The 12,493-nt window shown below is 41.3% G+C and overlaps 1 protein-coding gene across 3 annotated transcripts in view; it reads left to right on the plus strand.

Moving 5' to 3' along the window:
• Positions 1–12,493, plus strand: part of cdh5 (cadherin 5) — a 40,874-nt gene that overhangs the window by 19,209 nt on the left and 9,172 nt on the right. For all 3 annotated transcript variants that reach the window (XM_077729400.1, XM_077729402.1, XM_077729401.1), the window contains exons 2-11: positions 5,517–5,750; positions 6,101–6,380; positions 6,438–6,560; positions 6,636–6,803; positions 7,050–7,228; positions 8,281–8,394; positions 8,516–8,658; positions 8,790–8,923; positions 10,098–10,207; positions 10,324–10,426. In XM_077729400.1, the coding sequence (XP_077585526.1) occupies positions 5,517–5,750; positions 6,101–6,380; positions 6,438–6,560; positions 6,636–6,803; positions 7,050–7,228; positions 8,281–8,394; positions 8,516–8,658; positions 8,790–8,923; positions 10,098–10,207; positions 10,324–10,426 (1,588 nt within the window). The remainder of the gene's footprint in view (positions 1–5,516; positions 5,751–6,100; positions 6,381–6,437; positions 6,561–6,635; positions 6,804–7,049; positions 7,229–8,280; positions 8,395–8,515; positions 8,659–8,789; positions 8,924–10,097; positions 10,208–10,323; positions 10,427–12,493) is intronic.

The raw sequence follows: 12,493 nt of genomic DNA on the forward strand, positions 1-12,493 counted from the left end.
AAAATATAACAAATCTAAAATATAAGAAAAACATAAAGGGTGGTGGGTGGTGAGTGGTTAGCATGTGTGGCTCACAGTTCTTGGATCGAGGGTTCAATCCCTGGTGGGTTCCGCTTTTCCTGTGTGGAGTTTGCCCCCTTCGCTATGTCCCTGTGTGGGTTTTTTCCTCGCACACCTAAAAAAGATGCATGCTAGGCTTGTCAAAAACTCTAAATCGTCACCTAGAATGAGTGTGGCTTGGTCTCCCTGTGCCCTGCAATTGGCCGGGATGGGCTCCAGCACCCTCCGTGACCCCTGTTAGGATAACCGGTACAGAAAAGGAATGAATTAATATTTTTTGAACAGTTTCATCTGTACTATTGTTCATGTGGCGTGACTGACATTGACATACTGGCTGAGCTGTATTTGTGGTGTCATTTTTGTAGTTTTTAAACATTATTTTCTCCATTACTAGCATGTGTAAGAAATGTACTTCAATACTTTATGTAAGTCTCTTGTATTGGTTGGCATTGGGTGTAGTGTATACTGATATATAAATACAGATAAGTAGTAAAAAATATATTTGAATGCATTGGGGAGGCACTAGCAGGTGCTATACAGGAAAAACGTGTCCAGCCCAATAATCTATATGACGGGTATAATAGTTGTGGCATTGACAGGGATCAAGGAGCATTTAGTGTAAATTGCTTAAAACTTTTAAACGTCACCTGGAATGGTGTCCGTTGAGGTAGTGAATGCAAGTCTAAAAGATGGATGATGATCATTCTCACCATTATTCGCCACCCCAAAAGGCCTCGGCTGCATTCATGGACGGTAATTGGCCTCCATTAAAAGCCGACTGAGGCCGTCAATTATGCTCTGATGACGGGTGGCTATTAGTGTCAGAGCAAATGAAGCTGACCGACATGGCCGCAGACAACCTCCGCGCACTGGCTTGACATTACACAGCGCAATCTGTGTCTGCGTGTGGGAGGGCACGTAATGGTGTGACTTGCAAGCAGACAGATTGTTAGAAGCTGCGATGTGATTAAACCTGTTTTAATCTCAACGGGCACACACACACACTCACACACACAGAAACTGTGACTGTGAATGTAGAAGGGAGAGTTGTTTTTTTGTCTAAAGCAGCTTTCACTATCAAAAACTATCTAAAAAAGGCTTCACATTACATTTTAATTGAGTTTGAAATTAATTGAATAGGTCATGTCCACCTGTGTGGAGTTTGCATGTTCTTTCTGGGTGTTTGTGGGTTTTCTTTGGGTACTCCGGTTTCCTCCCACATTCCAAAGACATGCATGGTAGGCTGATTGGACACTAAATTGCCCCTAAGTATGATTGTGAACGTGATTGGTTGTTTGTTGCTTGTGCCCTGCTGGCCACCAATTCAGGGTGTTCCCCACCTCTGCTCCAGCACCCCCTCCGACCCTCGTGAGGATAAAAGGGTCAGAAAATGAGATGAATAGTTGAAACAAAAGCTTCTGTTTTCACAATAAGTTATCAGTTTTGGTGCATGATATGAACATACATTTTTTATTTTATGTTCTGAGTCATGATGGCACTAATAGGAATTGATTTATTTACCCACATTTACTATCCAAACAACATTGTCTCCAGAAACATTTATAATACAAATGACAACCCCATATTTTATGTATTTGCCAAATCTACAACCTGTTTAAAACTACACATACATTACAATATCTTTATTTTTCTTATGTTATTAATTACCAAACTCATAAATTGAGGCCCTCTATGTCCTGTGGGTGACAAAAAATAGCATTCACTGCCAAACATCACTTATAAAAATAGATTTAATGTCTAGCACCGCTAATGGCGGCTAGTGCGTTAAGTAACTTGATGTAAATTGAAAGATTACTTTTTACTTTGAAGATCACAAAGTTTTGTCTGGCTTTGTTTGTTAGTGGAGGAAAAAGTAGGTCAGTGTTGTGTGTGTTACTCATTCTGGCAGCCACGATTGAAAGCGTGTTGTCGTCGGGGTTGTCTGTGTTCGCACGCCGATGAGCCGCCGCCGCCGCCGTTGTTGCCGCAGCCCGCGGACCGCACTTGGATGTAATTACAGATATTCTGGGATCTTGTTTATTCTTTCTGTACCTCTCTGGTACATAAGGCAAATAGAGTTTTTTTTGTGCAAAATTAATGAGACATTCTGTGGCGCAAGAACACAGGTGCAATATTACTTGTCACAACTTTACATGTATATACATACTATACCCTACTAATGAGCTCTTTATTTAGAATTAGAACAGTATTTTTGCACCAAACGTGCAAGAAAAATTAACTACTGCATTGCGGCAGTTAAGGCTGACAGTGAATGATAATTTTTCAATGCCATTGACAACCAAAGATGTCCAAATGATCGCTACCAGGTGTCCTAGTCCAAAAATATTGGACATTTATTCTCGCTAAGGGCCATTGAGTTACAAGAATTGAACCTTTCATTGTAACCTAAACTCCAAAGAAGTCTACTAATGTTAAAGTTGAACATTAGAAAGATTTTTCCACAACAAAACATGAGTTATCATGTTTAAAAATGTAACCTTTTACCTTTTTGAACATAGAATTCTGTCAGATGAGGTTAAGTGTTGTCTGATTCAACTGACGCAAAGTAAATAATGGGCTTCCACGTAAACAAGACAGAGGAAGATGATGAGTGACAGATAGAAGACGAGCTCCAGACAAGACAGACGTGACGTGCGTGGAGAAAAGCGAAGGAATGAAGGAGGAAGAAGAAGAAGAGGAAGCACACTCGCACACATTTCACCCCCTACACATCTAACATCTGGAAAAGCAGGAAGGGAGTGTCCTTCTATGTTAATGACTGACTTTCATTAAGCACGTTTTCCCACAAGGCTTTGTGTTTACACTTCGAATGGCTGATTAAAGGGAATGGCTAACACCAGTAGAAAATGTACTGTAAATATGCAGTAACAAGCTAGAGTCATCTATGATTATCCGAAGGAATATATTAGCCAAATGTTTCAATTATGCCAGCAATGAAACAAACTATGCAAACAGCATGTTGACCCTAAAACGGTTAATAATTTGCTTTCAACCAGATACATCAGTCTATTCCGTTAGTGTCTAAACTTTGGCTCAAGGGCCAAGTCAGGCTCCCTACCTGGTTTTTATATGCGGAAATGAAAATATCATTGAATATGCCACTGTATTTTATAAAGAACAGTTTTATTATTTGCAATAATGGTATTGACTGCCATTGAGATACATGTGATATGTTAGTTTGATGGTTTAACACCAATGTTCCCTCGAAGCTGCGCACTACTCTCGTCTTCTCTGCGCAGCAGCAATCATATGGCGCGCAGTAAATAAAATCCAAACTTCTTTTTTAAAAAAAATTTTATACCCCTTCCCCATGATGGCACCATTTACACGGCAGCCAGTGGCACTACCTCTGTCCACTCTTATGTTTTTTGTGTTTTACAAGATGTTTTACATGAAAAATTAGAGTGAACATTGACATGCACCTGCTTATGGCAGGTGTGATACTGGTGTGCTCATAGCGAGCAATAATTATGTCGCTCAAACTGGTACTCAGTGTGCTCAGGGAGGTTGTCTTTCTGCCCAGATCAATGAAAAATTAGAGGGAACATTGTTCAACACAGCATCTAGTATTTAGCTATATTTCTCATGATCGCATAAATTCTATTGGTGGTGCCCTTTTTTTGTTGGTCAGATCATAATTTGATGTTCTTTGTCAGTGTTGAGGCTACAGTGAAAGAAACTGTTGCAATTTCAGGCACTTTAGCGGCAAAAAAGGGACCTTGAATTCAGCATTCCATCGCCGCATTTTGAAATCTCATGAATGCCTGCGCACTGCAGTTATTGAGATGAATGCATATTGGAAGAAAACTATTTCACTTTTTCCAATTTTGCTCAGCTAATAATTCAAGAAACAACACCCACACTTCTACTTTTAATTAATTTAGCAGTGAAAGTGCACAAAAATTTGGCAGACAAAAAAGCAGGACAAATGAAAAGTGGTGATCGGTGTGTTTTTGTTTGATCTGATTTACGGACGTGGGGTCACGATGGGTTGTCGCAATATGAGATTAGGCCATTAGAGGAGGAAGGCGGCCCTATAATCCTCTCATACGTAATCCCGCTTTTTCCCTTATGTGCCGCTAATGGTTGACAGACAATAAGACACGTAATCTATCTAATGTGACGTAGACGCACACATGAAAAACATACGTATTTATTATTGTGGACCAAGGGTGAGGGCTTTTGGGATGGAAGAAGAGTGGCGGCAGAACAGAGAAGGGGGTGAAGGACAGAGATGATCGAGGGACACAGACATGGGAAGAAAAGGGGGTGAAGGGTGATTAGGAAAAGTGGGAAGTTAGAGGGGAAGATGGGGGGGATGGCATGACATTGTCAAAGACAGAAGGAGAAGGAGGAAAGACTGGGATTGAGGCAAAATGTTTAAAGAGGGGAACAAAGTGGTAAAATGGAGCAACAATGAAAAAAAGGGAGGACGAGAGACAACAATGGGGGATAAAAAGGAAGATGAAGTTGAAGAGAAGCCTAGGAGGTAGTGAGACACACTTGAATGGCGGTTGTAGCTCTCTTTGGCACTCAAACCAGGATCATTTACTGCCATTTCTCCAGTTTTTAATGGATTGGACATCACTGAGTTAAGGACAAGACCGACTAAGAGGAGGCTAAGGTAGGAAAGATGATAATGAGAGTTATTCCCAGGAGCAAATTGAGAGTAGGATTAGGGGAGAGATTGGGAGAGGGTGGTGATGAGGGAGATTGAGTTTTAGATCTCATATAGCCTCGAGTCCTCCCTCAAACTCCGTGTCAGTCTCATCTCCAGGCAAAATAACTGTGACTCTGTACCCCATACTGCCCCCTTAGAGTACCCCTTGGGGTAAGTCTTTCGTGTCTCTTCAGGCAACCAGTAAGCACGTCTCTCTACTTTATTTTTCTCTTCATGCTCACTCTGGTTTGAACTGTGCTGCATGCAATTTTGTTATTGAGGGCGTTTCAAATCAGGGCGTTGACTTCACTTGTGAAGTCAGTCAACAGGAATGTTCACGTTTGTACTTTTTTATCACCAATGTTACTGCCAAATGACGTAGACCATCTTGTGAACTTTTCCCCGACATGGCTGACACGCTTCGTGTCGTTCCTTTTAGCGCTTCAAGTTATCTTCCCAAGCGAGAACAAGAAACATTGGGAAATGTCAAACCCTCGTTTGCTAAGTGTCTGATAAAGAAGACCCCGGATCCTGAGTGCTTGGTTAAAAGTAGGCCGGCGTGTTTAATAAATTCCCCCGTGCCCTCTGGAGTGAAATGCTTTCAGAGCGGGAGTCCAGAATGTTCCAAAGGGGTCCCAATTTTGAGGAGCTTTAAGAGTCCTGGTCGTCCACGATAGGCCGACCAGGACTCTTGGGCAGCGTGCGCATAGCTGATAAGTGGTTTTAATGTCACACTCATCCTCATCCTCAACTCCCCCTATCCCCCCCTGCACAGATCATGGCTTTGCTACGGCTCTGGACCGCGGGGCTTATTCTGGCCATCATAGCCTGGTCCGTCTCGCCCGGTGTTACCGAAGAGCCTGGATCGGCGAGGAGGCAAGGCTTGGCTGAAGAAATTGTGAGGAAAGAGAGCCATCCTGTCCTGTCGAGGAGGAAGAGGGAGTGGATATGGAACTCGCTCTATGTGGAAGAGGAAAAACCAGCGCCTGTTCCTTACAAGATTGGACAGGTAAACCAGAAATGGTCAGAAATTGAGATGATCGTGGACCACACGTCTTACAAATATGTTATTCTAAATTATAAGAAACGTTTCACAAAAATACACCAAAAAAAACAGTCTTCAATTTCGGTCAGCTGTTATAATTTGATTAAATTCCACCAAGTTTGGGCAAGCTTGTTTTCTACAATTTAACAAAAATGTTTTTCTAAATTATAACAAACATTTAACAAAAACTCCCAAAAAACAAGTCTATTCAATTTCGGTCAGCTGTTATAATTTGATTAAATTCCACCAAGTTTGGGCAGGCTCATTTTCTACAACTTAATCTGAAATGCTTGTTTCCCCATCCTTTTCTTTAGCTAAAGTCGAGTCAAAAAGTGGAGGTGAAGCGATTTAAAATTGAGGGAGAGGGCGCCGACAGCATCTTCACCGTAGACCACAAAGGCGACCTATTTGTCAGCAAATCTCTGGACCGCGAGGAGAAGAGTGCATACCACTTGACTGCCAGGATGTACGACGGCAACAACCACCTCATTGAAGACTCGGGCGACTTTGTGGTCCAGGTGACCGACATCAATGACAACAGACCGGTCTTCCCCAAAACCTACAACGGATCCATTATGGAAAGGTCCACCATAGGTATGTCTCGCTAAAGCCTAGTTCCATGACAACTACTACAAATCCAAGTTTCCACAGGAACCAAAGTGACTGAGGTGAGGGCAACGGATGCTGACGACCCCAGCACCGCCAACAGCGAGCTTCGCTACTCCCTGACGCCCGACGGCGACCTGTCTGCCTTCGAAATCGACACCATCACAGGTTTTCACTTTGACTGCCTTGTATCTTCTTCTTTAATTGCTATAAACCCGTTAACAAACAATGGTGTGTATCCAGGTATGATTAGTTGCAGGGTGGGCACTCTGGATCGTGAGACCAAAAGTCAGTATGTGGTGGTGGTCCGTGCTCAGGATATGAGAGGGATGGCATCAGGAAGCACGGCTACCACCTCCGTCACCATCAGTGTGGCAGACACTAACGATAACATTGCCTCCTTCACTAGACGTAAGTTAGGAAAATGTGGATTGTCGTCTTTGGGTCATTTTCATATAGAAAAATCACTACTCTATTGTTTGGTTATCTCAATACTTTTTGTTCTTAAGAAGAAAAATTCAAGTTATTCTTTCCATGTGAGAATGTAATTTTATTCTAGTTATTTCCCTTATCTAAGGGTAACAATTGAGAATAAAACAAAAGCTACCAGACCTTCTGGGAACACGATAAATAATTAATGTTCCATTTGCTCCATAGGGATGTACGATTTGCAGATCCCTGAGAACCACAAACTGAATTCGAGGATCGGTACTTTGGAACTTGAAGATCACGATCAGATCCAAAACAAAGAGCCAATCTTCTCCTTACCCCTTGACAACAAAATGTTCTACGTTGAGATTGGGCCCAACAAGGACGGCAACCTTATGCTCAGACAAGTAAGTATAAACGCAGATTGAACTTTAACTGAACTCTTTGGAACTGGGAGACTTCCAACGTTGCCCCTCCCAGTTCCAGTAAATTGGATGTCCATCATGAGTTAAATCGTCTGCAATTCTTTCACGTACCGCCAGAGGGAGCTATGCATGACAACAAAAGTTATTCTCCGAGAGGGATTGTCTACTATTTCTGTTTCTGGTGGCGACTCCCCCCGTGAATAGCCAAGTTCGACCATGTTCCAGCTGCATCGTTTTGCCTCTAAAAGTGACATTTAAGCGTCTTTTTATCCTCGGCTGACTCCGAGAACATAAATAGAATGCGGCACGGGCGCGTTAGGAAACATCTGAGAGCAAAAAAGAACATAAGCAGCCGAGGCTAAAGGCACACTTTTAAATGCCCTCGCACACATTTACACACGCTCTTTGATAAATAACAATGTGCACCATTGCCGGTCTGCTGAGTGGAGATATTTCACGCTTGCAAGGTTTCAGATAAAGTATTTAAGAGACATCACAGAGCACCAAATGTATTCCAACAGCGTGGAAAGAGAAACGCCGTCCGTCCTCCGGCTTCGTGGCCCCGTCTAGTCGTCCGTGGCCTGCACGCTCGTTAAAGGTTTTTTACCGACTGCCTTGTAGAAGGCCTCGTTAGCGGGAATAATCCAGTTAGGGGTACTCTCCCGTCTACCTGTCCATAGATAAAAAAACACGCAAATGTTAACCGTAAACTGGCTTTAAAACCCGCAGGAACAGGAACGGAGGGGATTGTGCTACTTAGCGTGTATGTTTGTTGACATCAAAGTGAGAGCGCATACATTTGGAGAATATAGCTGTATGGATAAAAAAAATGTTTGCATACATAGACTACAAGTGCTGCTGTGATTTTGTGACTTTTTATAAATGCCCAAAATATTACTTGAAATAATTATAATAATGCAACTTAAATCAGATTGCATTTCTTGTTTTGATCAATATTACTGTAATTCCCATAATATTTACCCAATACATTTCCACTTGGATTTTTTTTCAAAGGTTTTTTCTTGTATTTTCAGCCTCTGGACTACGAGACAAGAAACAGCTTTACGTTTAGTGTGCAAGTTCGGGAAAACCTGAGAAACTTGCGCTTTCCTGCAGACAACGTGGCTACTGCTGTCACCACAGCACAGGTAAAGGGCAAAAAAATATGTTTAAATGTCCGTGCTATTAACAGTGATAAACCTTAATTATATTTGTTAATGTAACACCTTCATTGATGGAAAAAGTTCATTCATGCATCCACATGTGCAGGTCAACATTAAAGTATTAGACGTGGACGAACCGCCAGTATTTTCCCAACTGACATACACCTTCAAAGTGCCTGAAGAACGACTGGTCAACAACATTGGCACCGTCAATGCCAGAGATCCGGACAAAGCCAGCAAAAGTATCCGGTAAGAATTGCAAGAAATATCGAGTGCAGAACTTAGTTTCTTTCTTTTTAAAGTACTGACAACGTGGTTAAAAATATAGCCGGAAAAAATGCTGTCAGCAAAATGAGTTGTTGCACTGTGTTTCCCCTCAGGTACTCCATCTTGGACAAGGATTGTCCAATCGTTATCAATCCGATCACTGGGCAGATGTCCACCCTGAGGACTTTGGACCGAGAGCTTGAGGCCACGCACATGTTCCAAGTTAAAGCCCAAGAGGAGCCAAGCGGTTTGTCATACACACACACACACACCCTCTCTTTGGCACATAGACACACTTTTATGAATTCAAAACAGAAGGTCCTCACAGGCAAATGGAAGCCATGTGTCGGATAACATGCACTCAGGGAGGGAGCCATTGAGGCCAAACTCACAGTTTCTCTTGCATGTGTTGCAAAAAGGCAGCATGTCGCCTCATACCGGGCGGGGAACGAAAAAAAAAGCAGCCAACACCTTGGCAACACACCTGGCCGGGCTTCAGCGCGAGCAGAAAATCACGTTACACCGACGCTTTGTTCGTCTGTACCCTCCCGAAGCAAAGTCTGTATTTTTAGACGGGCATCCAACAACATCCAAAGATCTATTTTAGTGGTTTGTCATCATGTTAAGGGAGCACAACGGTCCCCCGAGCCCTGCTCAACAGGGTCTCCGATATAGTGAACCGCATCCGGCACTAAAGATAGTCGCTATATTAAATGAGAGACATTAAAAGAAGTGACGAATGACAAGGCGCCTTTCATGTGACAAACAAACAGCTCGCAAATAGACACCCTTTTGTCCGTTGGCCTTAATCAGCCGTGCCATTGACAGCAACATTTGTGCAAAGCTTTGGTATGGATAAAAGTCCAATTAAAACTGCTAGCATTGATAAATGAATACACAGCATCCAAAAAAAAAAATGGGTTCTGCGCCAAAATCTGCAATCAGTCAAAAGAAAATGAAAAACACACACCTATCATACTCTATTTTCTTTTCTATTTTCTATTTTCTTTTATTTTGCTGTTTTAAAAGTATGGTTTTTATTGACTTTTTTTGGTTGGTTTACTCCTTGATTTGATGTTGTAAAGACAATCTAGCTAGAAGGATAATACTAAAGGCATGTCTACTCTTGGTAGACCTTCTACTAAATGAAAAAAAAAAGCTCCAGGGCTGATAAAGGGAAAAAGAAAAGAAAATACCTAAAAAAGAAAAATGTAAGTCAATAAAACCTTGAACAAAAAAAATGTCGAAAGCTCGTCAAGGAAAATCAATACGAGTAGGACGACACATCCTGGAGATCTTTTGTATGATGGTGACAGGATTACCTTACGGCGACTGTGGTTGATTTTAAGCAAAAGTAAAGCAACGCCTGTAGGCAGCTCAATGAGAAGCTTGATGATTGTTGCCTGTTTGTTTGATTGCAGGTTTGGAGTCATTTGTCAAAGTCAACATCATCGTGGAAGACGTCAACGACAATAAGCCCGAAATGGATGTGGATGAGGTTTTTGTGTGTGAGAATGACAACGCCAATACAGTAAGCTATATAATACTGTCAGGGAAAGATCATGCATTATATTTGGGGTTATGAAATTGTTTTTTTCTACTGTATTTACTTATTTTTGACTTGTCTTTTGGTGTTTGTACCATCAGGTCATTGGGACATTGAGGGCCACAGATATGGATGACCAACCAGCCTCGTTCACCTTTGTTTTGGCTTCTCCAAGTTCCAATTTCTCTATTAGAGATTTTGGCAGTAAGTTGGTGTTTTTTTCATAATATTTAAGCCATTTAGATGGTGAAACTTAGGTTTTGTGTACTTTCTGGAATTGTAAATATCCAAAAATGACTTTGAATTGATTTTGTATGGCTTAATCTCCTCTTTATACAAGAAAGTTTGGATTTGTTGCAGATTTAGTTTATTAGACTAATGAGTGATGGTAAATTGTGAGCTTTTTTAGATCACATGTGGTTTAAGTGACATACCATAACTTTAAAGTTGAACGAATTGTAACAAGAGGATACGATTTCTGTGGAACTTGCGTGTCAATGTGAAACAGCTGATGCTGAAATGTAATCCAGTGCAATTAATTTAACTGTTGAAATGTGGAATTTGAAGTTAGGAGTATTTGAATTGGCCAAGAATTGTGGAAGGATGTGATAAATGTATAAATATGGGCATTTTTATAACATATATAATGGTTTCCAGGATGTCCTGAATTAATCGGTTTAAAGCGGAAATAGTTGTGAAGGAATGTGGGTGGAAGGGGAAAAACTATAAAATGCCTTGTAAATTTGAAAGTTTGAGAATTTTGCTGTGGAGCGAAAATGTTGACAATATGAGCGAAAATGTTCTGAATGGCAGTTTGAGGCGAGTAGGTGAAAAATGGGAAATACTGTTGAATTGTTTAATTCTTTTCAGTGGAACGTGTTCTTCAGTATTTGCACAATACTTTCAAAAGAGATGTTGTCATCTTCAAAACCATGTAAAGTAAGAAAATTTGCCTGAACATGACTAGCGATCTTTCAAAGTGTACCACTTGATTCCTGAGTGCACCAAATGTCAGTTTTTGGGGCGTACAATGTCTCCAGGTAAAAAAAAAAAAAAAAAGGTGATGATAAAAGAAGACAGCAAATAGGAACCAAGTGTTCTCATCAAATGTTAAAGGAGCGTGTAGATGAAAGCCTCAGGTCGTCGCACGAGACATTCAGGTGACTCGTTACCATTTAATCTGAGTCAAACCTGAAATAACATGCCGAACGGCAGAAAGATAAACAGGAAGGAGGAATGGGGGGGGGGGGGGGAGTGGTCTCATCCATTTCCCGTGGGGGGCCGACATGCTGCAACGGTGATGGAGAACAGACAGATGAGGATGATTTGGATGAAAAAGATGAAAGGAAACTGTAGGGAGGAGAGGAGAATTAGGAAAAATAGCTTGAGGATGACGAATAATAATGACAATGGCGCTCAACGAACCTCAACTAGGCTTAGCGGCCCTTAAAATGTCCATCTTGAAAATTTCGAACTATAACTGTGTTCCCTAAACAAACCAGGCAAACAGCATGTTGACCCTAAAACGGTTAATAATTTGCTTTAAACCAGACACATCGGTCTATTCCATTAGTGTCCAAACTTTGGCCCGAGGGCCAAGTCAGGCTCGCTACCCGGTTTTTATATGCGGCAACCAATGATGAAAATATTATTGAATATGCCACTGTATTTTGTGGAGAACTGTTTGACTATTCACAATTATGATATTGACTGCCATTGAGATATATGTGATATAAGTTAGTAGGATGGTTTAACACCAATGTTCCCTCTAAGCTGCGTGTGTGCGCAATTGCGCACTACTCTTGTCTTCTTTGCGCAGCAGCAATCATATGGCGCGCAGTAAATAAAATCAAATTTTTATTTCTTTTTATATTTTTAAAATATTTATACACCTTTCCCCATGATGGCACCATTTACGAGGCAGCCAGTGGCAGTAGCACTGTCCACTCTTATGTTTTTCGTGTTTTACAGCATGTTTTACATGAAAAATTAGAGGGAACATTGACTTGCACCTACTTATGGCAGGTGTGATACTGGTGTGCCCATAGCGAGCAATGATGATGTCACTCACACTGGTACTCAGTGCCAAGACCAACGAAAAATTAGAGGGAACATTGAACTATAACCGAGTTCCTTGAACATTTTGTTGTTGAAATATCACTCCTCAAAGATAAAGATTCTTAAGTACCGTAGTAAAAAGGAGATGGCTACAAATTGAAAGAGAATGAATTAAAAAATGTCAACAGCAAAGTCATGTCTGAAAGAATAAAA

Source organism: Stigmatopora nigra, chromosome 12 (assembly GCF_051989575.1).
Source record: "Stigmatopora nigra isolate UIUO_SnigA chromosome 12, RoL_Snig_1.1, whole genome shotgun sequence".
Lineage (NCBI taxonomy): Eukaryota > Metazoa > Chordata > Actinopteri > Syngnathiformes > Syngnathidae > Stigmatopora > Stigmatopora nigra.